The following is an 18,618-nucleotide window of genomic DNA, read 5'->3' as shown; positions in this document are numbered from 1 at the left end:
AGGTGTAGCTAAGTACCACCAAATCTGACCAATCCATACTTCATGGTGGCCCACTCAGGGAAAAGAACACCGTCGTAGAAGGAGAAAGACATTAACATTTTCCCACCCACCTACACTAAATCTTGGCTCATGCAGAGAGAGTGATTGACAAGCCCCAGAGGTTGCTGGGCAACTATTTGAGAGAGGGGTCCATAGAGAGGCCTCTTCCACCTGTTACCCTTTTCTCTATCACTTCACATCCGTAGGGGTCCCTAAGCCCCAAGAGAAGGGTCAAGTGCAAATCTGGTAAACCAAGAAGGCCCAGCAGTTGTCAACTTAATTAGCCTTCAGGAAAAATATATGGATATATGAGCACAGTGGAGTTGCTATAGAGACGGGCACAGGACATGCATTTCGAACAGGGCCTCATCACATCACCCGATAAAAATAAGATGCAGGCTTTTTAATAGAATGAATTACTTAAGTTTTATATTTAACAGGGGACGACACCAAGGCTATAACTGGTTTTCAGAATATTTTAGGAATCTGGGCTGCCTGCTTCTGCATATGTTAACAGCCATCACAACGTGTGCTCTGCTGGACAGCAGTTAGGTGCTGGAAGCCCATGTGTCTCTCTCATCCCTTAAAATGAGAGATGGTCCTTCTCACTGTGGGTCTGTCCTCCTTCATTTGGGTGAGAGATCTTCAGGCTGTTTCAGAGAAGGAGTGGAGGAAGAGTTACACTGTGTCCCTGCACTGGGCCTATCGCATACCTTATCACGAAGAACAACCCTATAATGTAACGATCTCATCTTGCAGATGAAAAATATGAGGCTCAGAGAGGTACAAAACTTTCCCAAGGTCACATCATACCTAATAAGTGGCAGAGCTGGGATTCAAATTCAGGTCTCCTTCATTCAAAGGTCCATTGATTTATAGGACACCAACCACAACTTCTGCAGAGAGGAACGTGGAGTGAGGTGAATCTAAAGAGATTTTCCATTTAAATTTTCCAATAGACTTTGGTCTATTATAGTTTGTCTCTCCTCTAAGGTGGTGCCAAGAAGAATTCCACCATGAGATTCTGACCTCTGCTGGTGAGTCCTTCTGCAATTATCCAAGACAAGTTGTTTTTTTTTTTTTGTAAGTGTGTATATATATATGTGTGTGTGTGTATGTATATATACATATATATGTATCCCAAAACCCAGTGCCATCGAGTCGATTCCGACTCATAGCGACCCTATAGGACAGAGTAGAACTACCCCGTAGAGTTTCCAAGGAGCGCCTGGCAGATTCGAACTGCTGACCCTTGGGTTAGCAGCTGTAGCACTTACCCACTTACCCACTACACCACAATCTACCCCTGCATGGCTCTTCTGAGCTTCGTATGAATTACTTATCTATATGCATATGGTTACTCCTGAGGTGTCTGAACTTCATTATGTAATAAACAAGAGTCAGAGATGGTAATTCACCTGGTTGTAACAGAGATATATATATACACTGCCCCCTAATCAGTGACTCCCTCTTTCCCCCTCCCTCCCATCCCTGGTAACCACTAATTAACTTTGGTCACTGTATATTTGCCTATACCAGATATCTCTAAGGCAAGTTTTAATGGCAGGCTAGCTTCTCCTTTTGTTTTCTGGGAGCTTCTCCTTACTACCCAACATGTTTCTGGGCTGCCTCCTCCCTAAGTGAATACAACAAGCCAAAGCTAATTACCATAGGATTCCAAACTAAACATCAGTAAGAGAAAGTCCCTGCTGCTCTCCTGCATACATAAAAGCTTAGATACATGAAATCAACCGAAGTGAAAATGTGTTTTGTTGACAATTTTGTCTTTGGATTATTCATGACCCTCCTACTCTGCAGAAAGACGCTTCCATGCCTCTTTTCTTGTCTTTCTTTCCTTTTTTTTTTTTAAACAATTTTCAACAAAGGAGTGCTCAGTAGACCCATTCTGTGCCCACAAAGTGATGGCCTCTCATTGGTGTGGGAAATAGGGGCGCTTGTGATGATGAGGTTGGACATAGGACAATGGAGGGTAAAGATGGAGAGGAAGCGTGGAAGTCCAGTGGTGAGGGTGATAGTAAGTGGAGGTACATATAACCCTTCCCACTCATTTTACCATCTGAGGGTAATGAAGAGGGGTATCTGGGCTTCAAGGGCTCTGAAAGAGCAAAACAGGGCAAAACTGAAACACACAACTCAATGAAAAATGTCACCAAAGCATCAGTCCAAATGAGCTAGGCAGAGGGGTAGAAGGCAAGCAGAAGCCACGGACCAGAGGCTGGGACCTCAGACCAGAGCAGCCGGGTTGTAATTCAAGAGGAGGTAGTGGTAAACCAGAAGACTCCCTGAGCAGTGGAACTTGCTCTAAGCATGTGGTGCCGGGTGTAGCTAAGGGAGCCTGCTACCTAGGATTGCTCCTCTCTGCACAGGATGTTCAAACTCACTCCTCACCCTTTCCACAGACACCTCTTTCAATCCCTCCGCAGTCAAGGTTTGAAATACTACCAACAGATTAAGGCCTGGATTGAAAGACAAGAACCCTAGATTTTTGAGTCAAGTTAATTCACCATATGACCCTTGTCAACTTCACTCCCAGAGAGACAGCTGCTTCTACCTTATATTTGCATAACAACTTGTAGGTTGCTTTAAAGGATTTTTACTTCAATCAGACATGTGATCTATTTAAAAGTAATTTGGGAAAAGAAAATCAGGTGTGAGGATAACTACTTAGAAATATTTTCGCTAGGTTCTAACCAATATCACGTAGCAAACGTTACCTGCAAATGCAGACATTCCCGTGTACACCAAAGGCACTCAACAAATGTTTTTTTAATAAATCGATTGTTTTGTACTAACAAAATAATCCTATGTGTACTGTTGGCACATAATGAGTTAAACAGACTTTGTGGGCCGGCCTGGAAATCTAATGGCTGCTATGGAAAATATGTAGAGGTTAATAGCACAGGCTTTGGACTCAGGCAGACGTTTTAAGTTCCAACTTTGCCATTTATTAGCTGTGATAACTCAGGCAAGTCACTTAACCTCTTTATGCCTTGGCTTCCTCATCTGTAAAATGGGAATAATAATGGTCAGATGCCAGGGATGAGCCCAGGTAGGAAAGTGGCCCATGAACTATGTTGAGTGTCAGACACAACTTGCATCCCATTGGCTGGGTGAATCCCACGACCAGGGTGGGGAGCAAAGGAAGCCTGACCCTACCTCTCCTCCCCCCCGCCCCCCCGCCCCCCTACCCCTTCATAATCCTAAAGCACCTTGGAATCAGAATGTCTGTCCTCTCCTGCTGAAGGGGTTAGCCTTTCAGAGCCATCCTGGCCTCTCTTGCCCTCAACCATGAGCTCTCTCCATGAAAAGGTCTCGGAGGTAACTTGTAGGCCGTGGTCATCATCCACCACCAAGCCTTCCCCCATCCCTGCCTTTATCCTTTCCTCCTCTAAATAAGGAAGCCAGCTCTGCCAGGCCAAGAACTTCTGCCCAATTTGGGTCCTGGGTAGCCTTTGGCCTCCCTCTTCCCCTGGGCCCCCAGCCAGCTCCCCCCACCCTGCAGAGATGCTCCCCGCTTACTTCATTCCTGCCTCATAGTTGGAATGACAGTGGCTCCCAGAATCCCTGGGGAGTGGGGAGGGTAATGGGGGTCTGGGGAGGCAGCCAGGCCCAGGAGGAGGTTAATGTTACAGGCCGGATCAGTGAGCTGGGCCAGTTGACGTCAGGGTGATGATGGGTGGAGGAGAGGGCCGGGCTCCTGAACTATAAAGATAGGTCAAATCAAATATAATCAACTCGGGACAGAGCAAGCTGGCGAGCGAGTGTCCCCGAGCCATGGTCCCTACCAGCCGCGGCTCAGCCTGGGTCCCTCTGCTCCCGACCCGAGTGCCCGAAGCAGGCTTTGGTTTCATGTCAGCAGCCTTCATCTGCCTTCCAAAAATAAGCCCCTGCCGCCATGCCGAGGGGAGAAAAACAAGAAGGGCGGTATTTTTAGGGCCATTAATTCTGACCACGTGCCTGAGAGGCAAGGTGGATGGCCCTGGGACAGAGGCTGTTCATCACTATGTCCCGGGGAGCAGGACGTCTTCAGGGCACGCTGCAGGCTCTCGTCTTCCTAGGCGTCCTAGTGGGCATGGTGGTGCCCTCGCCTGCAGGCACCCGCGCCAACAGCACGCTGCTGGACTCAAGGGGCTGGGGCACCCTGCTGTCCCGGTCTCGAGCTGGGCTCGCTGGAGATATTGCCGGGGTGAACTGGGAAAGCGGCTATTTGGTGGGGATCAAGCGGCAGCGAAGGCTCTACTGCAACGTTGGCATCGGCTTTCACCTCCAGGTGCCCCCCGACGGCCGGGTCCGCGGGACCCACGAAGAGAACCCCTACAGTAAGTGCAGTTGCAGCCCGTTGGGATACTTGGGAGCTTGGGCTCAAGCAGGGCCAAAAGATGATGGGGACTTGTTCTCCTGGGTGGGATCTGACTCTAAAGGAGAACCAGTTAAACCGGTTGCTGTCGTTGAGTCAGTTCTGACTCATAGCGACCCCACGTGTGTTAGAGTAGAACTGTGTCCCACAGGATTTTCAGTGGCTGATTTTTCGGAAGTAGATTGCCAAGCCTTTCTTCCAAATGCCTCTGGGTGGACTGGAATCTCCAGCCTTTTGATTAAAAGCCAAGTGTATTAACTGTTTGAACCAGAAAAGGGGAAAGAAATGTTATTTAGCATAGACATGCCTATAAGAATACCTACCTTCCCAAACTCAATTTTACCCTGCCTGGCTGCAGGCTCAGTGTACCAATGGCCAAGCACCTCGGCTCTCCTTGGCCGTCACCCTACAGAGCCCCTGTGGCACTAATTACTTCAGCATTGTTGTCGTGTGCCATTGAGTCAATTCCAACTCACAGCGACCCTATAGGGCAGAGTTGAACTGCTCCGTAGGGTTTCCAAGGCTGTCATCTTTACAGAAGTAAACTGTCACATCTTTCTTCCTCAAAGCAGCTGGTGGGTTCCAACCACTGACTTTTGGATTAGCAGCCAAGCACTTAACCACTGTGCCACCAAGGTTTCTTCCTCCAGCATTTCTGGCCCATTACAAGCCGGTTACAGACCACCGGGAACCATCCACCTAGAAAGGCATAAGGCAAGGGTGGGAAGGACAAGTTAGGAATAGTACTTAAACCAAATTAGACAGCAGCTTATTTTTATTCAGCTTGATTCTTTGAGAAGGAAAGGCAAGTGCTTTGCAAAATTTTCAGCTAAGGTACATTATTCTTTTTCTTTCCACCTGCCCTCTCTGTCTCCAGGTCCCTCTGCTACCATCTGATGAGTTGCTGCCTGGATAGGCTCTCCTATCTAAGAGAGGATGGGATGGGAGGGAGCATCCAGGCAAACCATCAGCCTTTGTGTGACTATAGTGTTTTAGAGATCAGGTGGTGGGAATTTGTTGAAACATATGGAGTATGTATTAAAAAATAGGAAAAAAAAAAAGTCTAATCAGCAGTAATTTTTTTTTTTTTATTCAAGTCAAGGACCTCATGTAATTTCACTGACAATGAAAGCCCAGATTCAAAGCTAACCTCGAGGTGGCCATTTCACTCCCTAACCCTGATGTCGGAACTTTCCTTGCAGACTTAGGTTTTTAACAGTGTAGTATCCCTGCTGCTACTAAAAAAAAAAAAAAAATTTTTTTTTTTAGTAGCAGCAGGGATCTCCCAAAGTTAGAAGGAAAAGGAAAGAGACAATGGAGGATCTGGCCCTCTAGAAGCAGGGGATGGACTTGGATGTTCTTTTCAGATCACACTAGGCTGACTCCCACTCCGATCTGCACAAGACGGAGGTAACGTGGCCCCCGTTTCTTTGTCAGGTTTGCTGGAAATTTCCACAGTGGAGCGAGGTGTGGTGAGTCTCTTCGGAGTGAAAAGTGCCCTCTTCATTGCCATGAACAGTAAAGGAAGATTGTACACAACGGTGAGTTCATCAGAACAGGGAATGCTCCAGGTTTTATGAGGCTGGAAGCTTATACAATTTAAGATAATAATATAAAATTTTGAGTAGAGAAGTGAAAACGTATCTGGAATGAGACAAGAAGGAGCTGTGAAAGGACATAGACATGTCATCTATTTAAAAGTAATTATTAGCGCAAGTGAGGGGCCACAGGCTCACACCTCATTGTTGTTAGTTGCTAACGAGTCAGCTCCGACTCGTAGTGACCTTACGTATAATGGAAAGAAACGCTGCCCGGCCCTGCACCATCTTCATGGTCATTGTGGCTATTGTGTCAACCCATCTCGTTGAGGGTTTCCTTCGTTTTTTGCTGACCCGCTGCCACACCTCATTAGCTTCAGTTAGTTGGCCTCAGCATGAGCCCTATTTTTCCTAATCCCACCTGCCTGGACCTTTGCAATCAAACAGGAATGGTAGCTCAGAAAGCTATTGGGTCGGAAGGAAACGTGCGTCTGGCATAAGACGGTCATCCAGGCTCACAGTCAGGCTCAGGGAAGGCAAGCCTGTCTTTCAGCCTGAGCGTGTTGCCGTCCATGACCCATTCTTCGCCCTTTCCTTCCCCCTCCCTGGTCCTTCTTACACAGGTGGAGTAAAAATGCAGGCTATTTTTGCTCGCCTTCAACAATTTGTTGAAAGTTTATGCTAAGGTTTTAAGACCTCTGGCCTGTAATCCCACAAACTGGAGATGCACCCTCTCCGTTACACACCCTCGGCTGGCCCCCCATCCCACTCCTACACCTCTTACTCAGCCATATATCACTCCTGGGAGGGCGGATGCCCATACTTTGGTTAATGTAACAAACTTCTAAACCGTTTACCAAAACCTCAGCTGTTTCTTTGACCTGCTCATTTCTGAGTCTCTCAGCCTGTGATTAGGATTATTTCAAAACACAGGTTGGGGGAAATGGCCCTAAGAGGTTGAAGAAACAGAACTGTTTGGACAGAAATAAGAAGGCTAAAAAGGAAGACCTCAGAGCAGCCATCAGGGAATACCAGAGTTATTTATGGAGAGGGTGTGGAGGGCTGTCCCGCCGCTCCTTGGAGGACAGACTGAGGATCTGGGTTGGTGCTGGCTGTTGGGCTCTGGAGAGGAGATCTATAACGTACTACACTGGGTTGCCCAGGTGGCCTCTGCCTTGAGCTCTTTAGTACTAACGCCTACAAGTGAGGCAGGCTTCTGGGTTGGTTTACGTGGGGATAGGGACAGATCAAAATCAGTGGGTCTTGGCACAGCTCTGTGGACTGGTTACATCAGTATCATCTTAGTAACTTGTTAAAAGTACAGATTTCCAGGGACCTCCCTCAGAGAGTCTTATTCAGAAGGGTTGGGACAAGGGCCTGGAAATCTGTTTGTTGGTTTGTGTTTGTTTTGAAGTTTCTCAGGTGTCTTGGAGGCACGGGCAGGTGTGGGAACTACCAGGCTGCATAACCTCTGCAGGGCAGGGAATCACCCTTTGCCAGGAGTTACACCATCCCCGAAAACTCCTCCGAGGATTGGGTGAAGTGAAACAAAGGATTGGACTTAAAATGCTCAGGCGCTCTTCTACCACTTTCTAGAAAAGTGATAGACAAGAGAGAGCCTAGGACCCAACCTCGGTTTCAGTGGGGGCAGGTACCCCGGTGTGGAGTGACGTGAAGGACATCTTCCCAAAGAGCCCCTTCTAACCAGCCTACCTAGTGCCAGGAATCCCACTGAATCAAACAGCCCTGGGATTGGGACTCTATGTAGGGTTTTTTTTTTTTTTTTTTTTAAACAGGTAAACCTCCCAGAAGGAAGTTCAAATTAAATACATCTTTATTATGGGTTTGCCAGGAGTCAGAATATACAGAGTCCCTGAATGTCGCAAACGGTTAAGCACTCAGCTGCTAACCGAAAGGTTGAAGGTTCAAACTCACCCAAAAGCACCTTGGAAGAAAGGCCTGGCAATCTGTTTCCAAAAGGTTACAGCCATGACACTTATGGACTGGTTCAACTCTGCACACATGGGATCTCCATGAGTTGGAATCGACTCAATGGCAACTGGTTTGGGGGTTTTTTGGTTTAGCGTTGCCATCTCTATTAACAAATTAGTTTTTTTATTTCTTCTACCCAGAAAGGAACCCAGTTTTGGAGAGAGGAAAAGGGGACACATATAGCATAAATTTATCCATTTTCCACTTCGAATCTAGTGGCTGCAAAGAAAAAGCACTGCACAGAGAGGGAAGTTTTCACAAGTGGCAAATGAAAAGACGCCATCTCTTTGGTGTGTAGACTGACTCATAGTGTACGGGGCACCCCTGACCCCTCACCTGGCAGCTCCATTAGCCAAGCGACTTTAAAAGGGGTCGAGAGGGTTTACGTGCTGTAGGGCTCCCTCACTGAGCAGAGTCCAGGAAGAGGGACTTCTCTGGTAGAAGGCCCTCCCACTCTTTATCCTCGCCTTTCCCTTTCTCCAAAGCATCTTGCGGAAGAGTACCTTCTCCAAGGTGGGACATTCTCCTTCTAGGCGGCCCTATACGGAAAGTGGGGCTGGGCAGGGGTTCCGGCAGAACTGTGTGGCTGGGAACCAGGTGTTCCCAACACTCTCTAACCCTCCCTCTTTTGCCCCTCAGGGGCCCATTATCACAGTCTAAAAAAACAATTGCCAACTGATGCCCGGAGCCAGGAAGACTCTCGCTGGGTGATGATTTCATTCACACTATTTCACTTTAAGCCCCCAGAGCTGCCTCATCTCTCTGTGGTTCAGCTGCTGCTGCCGCTAATGGGCTTTCTCAGGGGGGAGAGGGAGGACCGTGGGCATGTTTGGAGGGACAATGGGGCGGGGGGGGGACAAGGGAACAATCCATGGTCAAAGAATCCAGAGCTGGGAAAACCCAACCAGGAGAAGTGGCCTCCCACATGTCTACCTCAGGGCAGTTTGTTCTGCCCCACTTAGCAAATAGCCGAGTGAACCAACAATATAAATAGCTAACCTATAAAGTTGGCAATTCAAATCCACCCCGAGGCACCTCGGGAGAAAGGCCTGGTGATCTGCTTCCCAAAGGCCACAGCCACGAAAACCCTCTGGAGCAGTTCTACTCTGCACAAATGGGATTGCTGTGAGTCGGAATTGAGTTGACGGCAACTGGTTCATTTGTTGTTGTTTAACATTGAGTGCAGTTCGTCAGGCCTGGCTGAGTGCTTTACAGGCATTATCTCACAGTAGCCCTGTGAGGTTCATTTGATCACTATCCTCACTTTACAGATGCAGATACCATGTCTCCAAGTCTGCAATAGCTGGGACTTCTCCAGGGTCTCAGGTCCGGTCACATCTGTATGCAGACCTGTCTCCAGGACAGTAGAGCCACGGAGAGTTGTCCCCTTGGGGCTCTGCACATAGTGCACGTAAAGCATGCAGCACAGGTGCACTTGGTGGTATAGACTGGGATCCGAGTTCTAGTCCAGGCCCAACCCACTCGGCCTACTTATCTTACTTTGGGCAAAGTCACTGAACTTCTCTGGGTCTGGATCTCTGCTCTCTCAGGCATAAACTGAGGCAGAAATTAGTAAATTCCAACCTCCTTGATCCTCTTTGGAGCCCTGGTGGCACAGTGGTTAATAGCTTGGCTGATAAGCAAAAGGTCATCAGTTTGAATCCACCAGCCGCTCCTTAGAAACCCTATGGGGCAGTTCTACTCTGTCCTATGGGTCACTATGAGTCAGAATCGACTCGACAGCAACCAACCAGTTTGGTTTAGTTTTGATTTGATCCTCTTTAGGTCCCTGAGTAGTGCAAATGGTTAGCACACTCAGCTGTTAACCAAAAGGTTGACAGTTAAAATCCACCCAGTGACACCTGGGAAGAAAGGCCGGCAATCTGCTTCTGAAAAACCAGCCATTGAAAACCCTGTGCAGTACAGTGCTACTCTGACACAAATGTGGTCACCATGAGTCAGAATAGACTCAAGGGCAACGGGTTTTGGTTGGTCCTCTTTAAAATACATTTAAAAAAAAAGTCAAGGATCTCCAGCTGACAGTGGTTCTATTAGAATCCCTTGGTTGCGAAAAATACCTAATGACAAAAAGGCCCTAGGATTTCAGTTATATTTTTAAGTGATTTTAGTTTTACTAATCATAACAACACCTACACCCTTTTAGGAGGAGCGCTGGTGGTGCAATGGTTAAGAGCTCAGCTGCTAACCAAAAGGTCGGCAGTTCGAACCCACCAGCTGCTCCATGGGAGAAAAGCCCTGGTGATCTGCTCCCATAAAGATTTCAGCCTAGGAAACCCTATGGGGCAGTTCTTCTCTGTCCTAAAGGGTCGCTATGAGTCGGAATCAACTAAATGGCACACAACAACACAACATCCTTTTAATAAATGATAGTACAACAACATGTAAAACACTATATTTATTTCATTCATAGTAGCCTTTGGTTCTCATCTGGGGCGTTATGTTGGAACAGGAGGACCAGTCTTTCCCTCCCTCAGTTAGGTGCTACTCTCATGTAGCAGAGAACAGGCTTCCTGAGGGAATGGGAAAGGATCCATACGTATGTTAACAGGTAGATGTTCTGGGAGATGCTAAGGGTCTGGGCTGTAAATTAGGGGTCTCTAGGCACCCTGCAGACAAGTCTTACAAATAACTTTGCCTGTGGCCCACCTGCTACGAAGAGTGGTGCAGGAATGAGAAGAATGATACACCAGGTGAAAACGATTTTCAAACGCTTCTAAATTAACAGTGCAGATGGTGCGTTAGGAAAAGTGGTTAGCTTCAGAGCTGGGAGGTATTTCTCCATTTCAGTTATGGACCGAAAAAGAAGCAGGCAAAAGCTGCAGAAGGAAGGAGTCCTAGGACAAAGAGTTTTCTTTTTTTTTTCCCTCACTGCCCCACCTTCTACCCCAGCCCACCCCACCCCCACAGCCAGGGGTAGCAGAGGCAAATGGCCAAAGGGATCCATAGGATAAAGACTTTACAGGTAGGAATAGTCCAGTGATTTAGTTCTGTTAAAAGACAAGATAGGAAACCCTGGTGGCATAGTGTTTAAGTGCGGCTGCTAACCAAAAGGTCGTCAGTTCGAATTCACCAGGTGCTCCTTGCAAACTCTATATGGCAGTTCGACTCCGTTCTATAGGGTTGCTATGAGTCAGAATGGACTCAATGGCAACGGGGTTTAAAGACAAAAGAAGGAGCCCTGGTAGCACAACTGTTAAGTGCTTGGCTGCTAACTGAAAAGCTAGTGGTTCAAACCCACCCACCGGCTCCACTTCCTTAAAAATTAACCAAAAAAAAAAAAAAAATCCAAACTCCTTGCCATGGAGTTCATTCTGACTCATAGCAACCCTACAAGACAGAAGTAGAACTGCTCCATAGAGCTTCCAAGTCTGGTGGGTTCGAACTGCTAACCTTTTGGTTGGCAGCCAAGCTCTTAACCATTGCACTACCGGGACTTCCCCCTTAAAGGTTACAGCCTAGAAAACCCTATGGGGCATTTCTACGCTGTAACATGGGGTCACTGTGAGTTGAAATCGACTCGATGGCACCTAACAACAACAACAAGACAAGAGGGGAGCCCCTGGGTGATGCAGATGTTTGACGCCTTTGGTTGCTAACCAAAATGTTGATGATTCAAGTCCACCCAGAGGCACCTAGGAAGAAAGGCGTAGTGATCTACTAATGAAAACACAACCATTGAAAATCCTATGGAGCACAGTTCTACTCTGACACACGTGGGGTCGCCATGAGTCAGAGTTGGCTCGAGCAACTGTTAACTGGTACAAAAGACAAAAGGATGGATGTCTCGTCCACCCAAGACTTTTAGGGCCATTTCTGCCCGAGGTAACTCATGCTGAAGCACCCAAAGATCTGCCCTTGTCCATAGTGAGAGCTGAAAGCTTTAGAGTTTGGTTCCATGTAAGTCTGATTAGACCTCCATGGAATTTAAGACATTGTCACAATGGGGCTTGAGCCGAGCAGGCCCAGGAAACGTGAGCTGGTGGAATTATTTTTCACTTGTTCAAGTAATAATATACGGTAGCTGCTTTTGTTAACACAGCGTTCAGTTGGCTCGAGGACTTTGCTCACCAGAGCTGAGAAGCCAACATTCCTGAGTCTTGAGAACTCAGAGCTAAGGGATGCAATCGAGATGAATTAAGGGCCTGGGTCTTGATACAAGCCTGAGAACCAGTCTGGTCAGCAGGAAAATCCCACTAGCCTAAGGCATCAGGCTACACATCAAAGAGCTCAGAGAAAAATGCATCCTCTTCACCTAGTTCCACAAGCCTCGTATACACCTGAGCCTCATGGGGGGCGGGGGGGGGGCCTGAAAGAGGGACGAAGGAAAGGGAGGGGTCTTCTAAAGCAAACTGCTGCATCGATTTCTCTTTTTTTCACTTTAGGTTTGTACAGGATTCTGGGAAAGGCTAGGAACATGAGCTAGACTGGAGGAAAAGGACAGAATAGAAAGAAACAAAAGCAGGGAACTTTAAGAAGGGTGAGGGGTTTAAATAATCAAAATCTGATGAGCAGAAAACAACGTACAGTGCATGCAAACCACCTTCATGTCCGTTTAAACACACAAGGTCTTAGGATACCCAGACATTTAGGAAAGGTTGGGCTTGTAAATGGATGTGTTCTAGACAGGGGGAATGGACAAATGCCCTTGGAGTTCCTTGCCAAAATTGCCCAGTTCCTCCCCCTTCATCTTCCTTTCCTTCTCTCCTCACTCCCTGGCCAAGATTTTATTTCCTCTCTGGACTATGCAGATGACACACGAAATCTCTCCCTTAAGCCCCATTCAGGTCAGAAATAAATTTTCCTGGAAACTGTCAGAAGCAAATTCCTCTCCAGGGATAAATAAAGTGAGAAGACAGGGGAGAGCAAGTGGGCACAGAGAGGCTGTGGCAGAGCAAGGAGACTACCAATTTCTCACACCATTTCCTGGTTCCCCTTCTATCCTGAATTCCTTTTCCATTTTTCAATAATTTATGTGTTTGGATAGGTAATACGTGAACAGAGTTTAAGGGAAAGAAAGGTACAGAAGAATATGCAATGGAAATGAAGTCTCATTCCCACCATTGTCTCACAGCCTCCAAATTCCTCCCCAGAGGCAGCCACTGTTACAAGCTTCTGGTGTATCATTCCAGGAGTAACCTATGCGTGTTTGTGCACACTTATTTGGCATCCTTTTTTTTTTTAAATCACACGAACGGTAGCATACTATACATTTTGTTCTGAAGCTTGCTTTTTCACTTCATATCATGAATGAGACCGTAGCCTTTGAGACCATTTCATATCAGTGCACAGAGAGGTTCCTTGATTTTTTCATGGCAGCGTAGTATAATCCTTTGGATGCATGGGCTATAACTGAGTTAACCATTCCCCTTTTAATAGACAATTAGGTGGTTTCCAGTCTCTTAATATTACAAATGCTGCTGCAATGAGTAATTTTTGTATACATGTGTGAGTATACCAGTAAGATAGGAGCCCTGGTGGCACAATGAATGGTTAAGCACTTGGCTACTAACTCAAAGTTGGCAGTTCGAACCCACCCACCTGGAGATCTTTCCCTATAAGATTAAAAAAAAAAAAAAGGAAATGCTATGGGGCAGTTCTACTCTATCACATGGGGTCACTATGAGTTGAAAAGTGACTCGATGGCACCCAATAACAGCAACCAGTAAGATAAATTCTTAAAGTAGAATTGTTGATCAAAGATATATTCATTTTTTTATTTCAAAAGATATCAAATTGTTCTTTATGGAGGTTTTAACAGTATAGGTGTTGACGGATATTAAATAAATATTCTCATGCCCAGACCCTCACCAATGAAAATATAGTATCAAACGTTTTACTCTATGAAATCTGACAAGTACAAACGAGGTCTCAGAGTTTTGATGTACATTTATCTCCTTATGTGTGATACCAAGCATATTTTCCTATGTTTAAATGCTATTTGCATCTCCTTTTCTGTGAATTGTTTTTCATAAACTTTGTCCTTTTTTCATTGAGTTAAGGGTTCTGAATGTAGTAAGGAATTACTCTGACATTTTTTTTTTATGCATTGTAAATATTTTTATCCAGTTTGCTGTTTATATTTTGATTTTGTTTAATTTTTTCCAGGCAGAAATCAAATTTATTAGGTTTTCTTTTTTTCTTTCTTTCATGGTTTCTAGATCCTTGTGTCCTACTTAGAAAGATATTCCAAAAAAAAAAAAAACTTCCTGACTTTGAAATGATTAAAAAAAAAAAAAAACAATTTTTCCTAGACTTTTATGGTTGTTTACATTTACTACTCCATTTGGAAAAAAATTGATATAGGGAATAAAGTCCTGCATTGAACTTTTTATTATTATTTTAACCTATTATCCAGTTGTTGCAACACCACATTTTCCCCCATAATTTGAAATGCCACTTTTATTTCATATTCATTCTTAGATTCACTTTTATCTTCTCGTATGTGTTTGGATCTACTTATGGCCTCTATTTTGTCTATTGAACTGTTCCAGAGTTGTAATAAGTGTGGCTTTATTTCTCAGTTAACTTTTGCAGTCCATCCTGAGTTTAATCTCTCTGGAAGCATTGCTTCCAGAGCTTTGTCCATCAACTATCTTATACCCCGTGACTGATGCTACATCTCGTGCACAGGTGAAAACCATGGTCCAGAGAGGTGTTCGATGAGACAGCACCGCACCAGAGCACCTACCTCTCCCTTTATTCTGGCTCTGTGCTCTTTTCATGCAAGCTTGTTGTGTCCCAGTCATTCAGTCAATGACTGCAGAGCTTAACAGCTGACTTGTCCAATAACACACCCCAAGTGTTATAGAAACAGTTCAGGATAAGCAGTCTTTGTTGCTGTCGTTAGGTGCCATTGAGTCACTTTTCGACTCATAGCAACCCCATGTGATAGAGTAGAACCTTTTTTTTAATCTTTAGGGAAGCAGATTAACAGATCTTTCTCCCTCGAAGCCTCCGGGTGGGTTTGAACCACCAACCTTAGGTCAGCATTCAAGCACTTAACTCTTGCAACACCAGGGCTCCTTCAAGAACTCTTTAGGGCCCTTTAATATAAAATAGTTTATGGTTCAGTTGGGGAATCATAATAGTAATAATGTTTAGTTTTATTTTATTTTATTGTGCTTTTGGTGAAACTTTACATTGCAAATTAGCTTCTCATGCAAAAATATATACACAAATTTTTTTGTGATATTGGTTGCAATCCTTTCAATGTGTCAGCACTCGCGCCCTTTGCCTTTCTACCCTGGGTTCTCTGTGACCATCTGTTCAGTTTTCCTGTCCCTTCCTGCCTTCTCATCTTTGATTTGGGGCAGGTATTACCCATTTGATCTCATATACTTGATTGAACTAAGAAGCACTTCCCTGCCTGTGTTATTTTTTGTTTTATAGGCCTGTCTAATCTTTGGCTGAAAGGTGGACTTTGGGAGTGGCTTCGGTTCTGAGTTAGCAGAGTATCTGGGGGCCATAGTCTTGGGGTAATACTTAGTATTTTAATTTTACCATTTGCCAGGCATTGTAACAAGGGCTTTCCATGCATTATCTCAATTAATGCCCACTCCAACTTTACATACTGCATACTACATACTGTTCCCATACTGTTTACAGATGAGAGAACGGAGGCGTGGGAAGTTAACTTGTACAAATTCACATAGCTAAGTGACAGATGAGCTGAGATTTAATCATGATCTCAGTTCAGCTTCAAAGCTATTGTGCCAATATGCTCTTTACCCCCATTTATTAGTTTGTACTCTCTACCTTTGGGGCAATCATTCGTTCATCCATTCCACCAATATTTACTGAGCACCTATATCAAGAGAAACAAAGGGAAGCTTGTGAAGACCAAAACACTCTAGTGTGGTATTTCATAAGCCAATTCATGTAGCCTATGAAGCCGTTCATATTCATCTCGAGCAAATTAACATCTGTGAAAGTGCTTTGAAAATAATAAATTACAGGCAAAAAAACCAAAAGCAAAAACCAGTTGCTGTTCAGTTGACTCACTCATAGTGATACATGTGTCAGAGTAGAACTGTGCTCTATAGGGTTTCCAATGGCAGATTTTTCAAAAGTGGATTGCTAGGCTTTTCTTTCGAGGTGTCTCTGGGTGAGCTTGAACCTCCAAACTTTCAGTTATCAGCCTAGCATGTTAACCATTTTACATTATGCAAACCAAAAAAAAAAAAAACTAAACACATTCCCGTCGAGTTGATTCTGACTCATAGCGACCCTATAGGGCAGAGTAGAACTGCCCCATAGAGTTTCCAAGGAGCAGCTGGTGGATTCAAACTGCCAACCTTTTGGTTAGCAGCCAAGCTCTTAACCACTGCACCACCAGGGCTCAGTACACTACCCAGGGACTCCAAATTACTGGCAGGAGAGGAGAAAAGAGGGACATGCATTTAGCACTGGAAATGGGGGAGAGGATCACCATATTCCCCTAAACCATACTTCCCACCTCTCTCACTCTTATACTGCATTTAAAGAGCCATATATGGGGGGGGGGGAGGTATCCATATCTTTCAATGTTAAAAAAAAGTTGTAATCAAGTTGATTCTGACTCATGACAACCCCATGTGTGCAGAGTAGAACTGCACTCCATGGGGTTTTTAAGGCTGTGATCTTTGGGAAGCAGATCTCCAAGCCTTTCTTCCAAGTCACGCTGCGTGGTTTGAACAGCCAAAAACTTTCAGTTAGTAGTGGAGCACTTAACCGTTGCACCACCAGGGGATTCCTCTCTCAGTGTTGTTCTTTTTAAAACAGCATTCATTCAACATCTCATGCCCAACAAGGCAAAATTCACAGGAAAGAAGAGCATGTCAATAGGGATTGCATACTATGTTGTGAAGTGCTGCCAGTGAGACACACACAATAGGCTCTGGGAGGCTGGGAGACCCAGTGAGCTAGCTCGTTGCCATGTGTTCATAACAGGAAGAGGCAATCGTCCATCCCCCACTGCCGGCGAGGCCAGGACACTCACACTACTATTCCTTTAGAGACGGTCAGACGACACTCCTGGCACAGCCGGTCAGCCATTGAGTAGGTTTTTTTTATAGCTGATGGCCTCAGTCAGCAGGAAGGAGTCAGAATTTATACTCCACTATTTCTCTCTCTCTTTCCTTCTTTATTTCTTCTTAAGACTGCATCCTAGGTATCCTGGCTCCCAGTTTGCTCTCTCTTCCTCTAGACCCTCCAAGCTGCTTCCCCTCAAATAGCACAGAAATCCCTACAGCTACCCTCAGAACAACCCAGGCAGGCTAGGGGAGAAAATGGCACTTTTTTTCTAGGAATAAAGGAGGGCTTGGGTGATTTATTGGGGATAAACTTGTTGATGTGTGACAGGAAGTCCAGCGCTCATTTTCTGAACAGGTGGTCCACACACGTTCCTCCACCAAATTAGCACTGAAGGGGGCGATTTGTCATTGGTCCCAGACTCCATGGCACCACCTGTCACATAGGGAACCTCCTTCTTTTCCCCATAAAAATCACTGCTCCTCACCATTTCTGTTCCTCCATGCCCTTGGAGAACCATGGATGCCTAAGAGGCACTGGGCATCTTCTGGGCTCAAAGGCAAAACCAAGAATGGTAGGAAAAGCAGACTGGGGAGCCCACAGTAGAGAGAAAAAGCTAACATGTTTAACAGACAGTGATGGGAAAGAGAGAAATAAGCAATCATCTGTCTCTTCAGCCCTCCCACTCCCTGCTCCCATTGTCCCCCACTACACACAGTTTACATAAAACAGAAATGAGGCTGAGAGGGGAGGAACCTGCCCAAGGTCACACAACCAGGGAGTGGAAAAGCCTGTATGCAGAAGTACAAGCTCTTGATCTTACTCCACCAGACTACTGTCATGGTGGACTTGAGAAAACTGCTAGTGTGTCCTTTCTCTAAATGGAATAGATTATCTTCTAAGTGCTTCTTATCTACTGAGTGCCCAGATATAATAGCTTCAGCTCCAATATGAGTGACATAGACCATCCTTCTCCTTCCCTGAGCCTTGGTTTCCTAAAGGAGGGAGGATAAGCCAGGACCATGTGAGCTCTGAAGTCTCCTTCAGCTCTAGCCTTTCATGATTCTGTCCACCTAGGATGGCTTAGATCTTGTGGTGGTAGTTTTGCAAAGGGAAGGGGCACTGACAGAGGGGCCTACTGTCCAAGACTCAGCTTGCATTTTACAGTTCCGCTCACTCATAGTTCAGCCTCTGCTCTTTGTTTCTTTCTTCCACAGCCCAGCTTCCAAGAGGAATGCAGATTCAGAGAAACCCTCCTGCCCAACAATTACAATGCCTATGAGTCAGACCTGTACCGAGGGACCTACATCGCATTGAGCAAATATGGACGGGTAAAGCGGGGCAACAAGGTGTCCCCAATCATGACCGTCACCCACTTCCTTCCCAGGATATAAGGACCCACAAAAGAAGGCTCATAGGTTGAAAGCATCATCTTTTCTACTGGAATTTTGCACATATGAACAACTCCTCACACCCCCCATGGCTCCTCGGTCTTCTCTTGTCCTGGAGGAGACCGAGTTGGTTCCCTTGGCCACCTTTGCCTCCCATCCTCCTGCCACTGGACCGCATGGCATGGAACCCACCCAAGTGAGGAGTTACAGCCAGCTTCCTAGAATGGCAAAGAATCCGAGCTCTGACCTC

The 18,618-nt window shown here is 45.7% G+C and overlaps 1 protein-coding gene across 1 annotated transcript; it reads left to right on the top strand.

The window, feature by feature from the left end:
- Positions 1-4,033: 4,033 nt before the first annotated feature.
- On the top strand, positions 4,034-18,371 carry FGF6 (fibroblast growth factor 6). Its single transcript, XM_049881484.1, has 3 exons — positions 4,034-4,379; positions 5,855-5,958; positions 18,195-18,371. Exons 1-3 carry the CDS (start codon positions 4,034-4,036, stop codon positions 18,369-18,371), a joined length of 627 nt encoding a protein of 208 aa, XP_049737441.1.
- The last annotated feature ends 247 nt before the right edge of the window (positions 18,372-18,618 follow it).

The sequence above is a fragment of the Elephas maximus genome, chromosome 4 (assembly GCF_024166365.1).
Source record: "Elephas maximus indicus isolate mEleMax1 chromosome 4, mEleMax1 primary haplotype, whole genome shotgun sequence".
Lineage (NCBI taxonomy): Eukaryota > Metazoa > Chordata > Mammalia > Proboscidea > Elephantidae > Elephas > Elephas maximus.
This window is presented reverse-complemented; position numbering and strand designations above follow the sequence as displayed.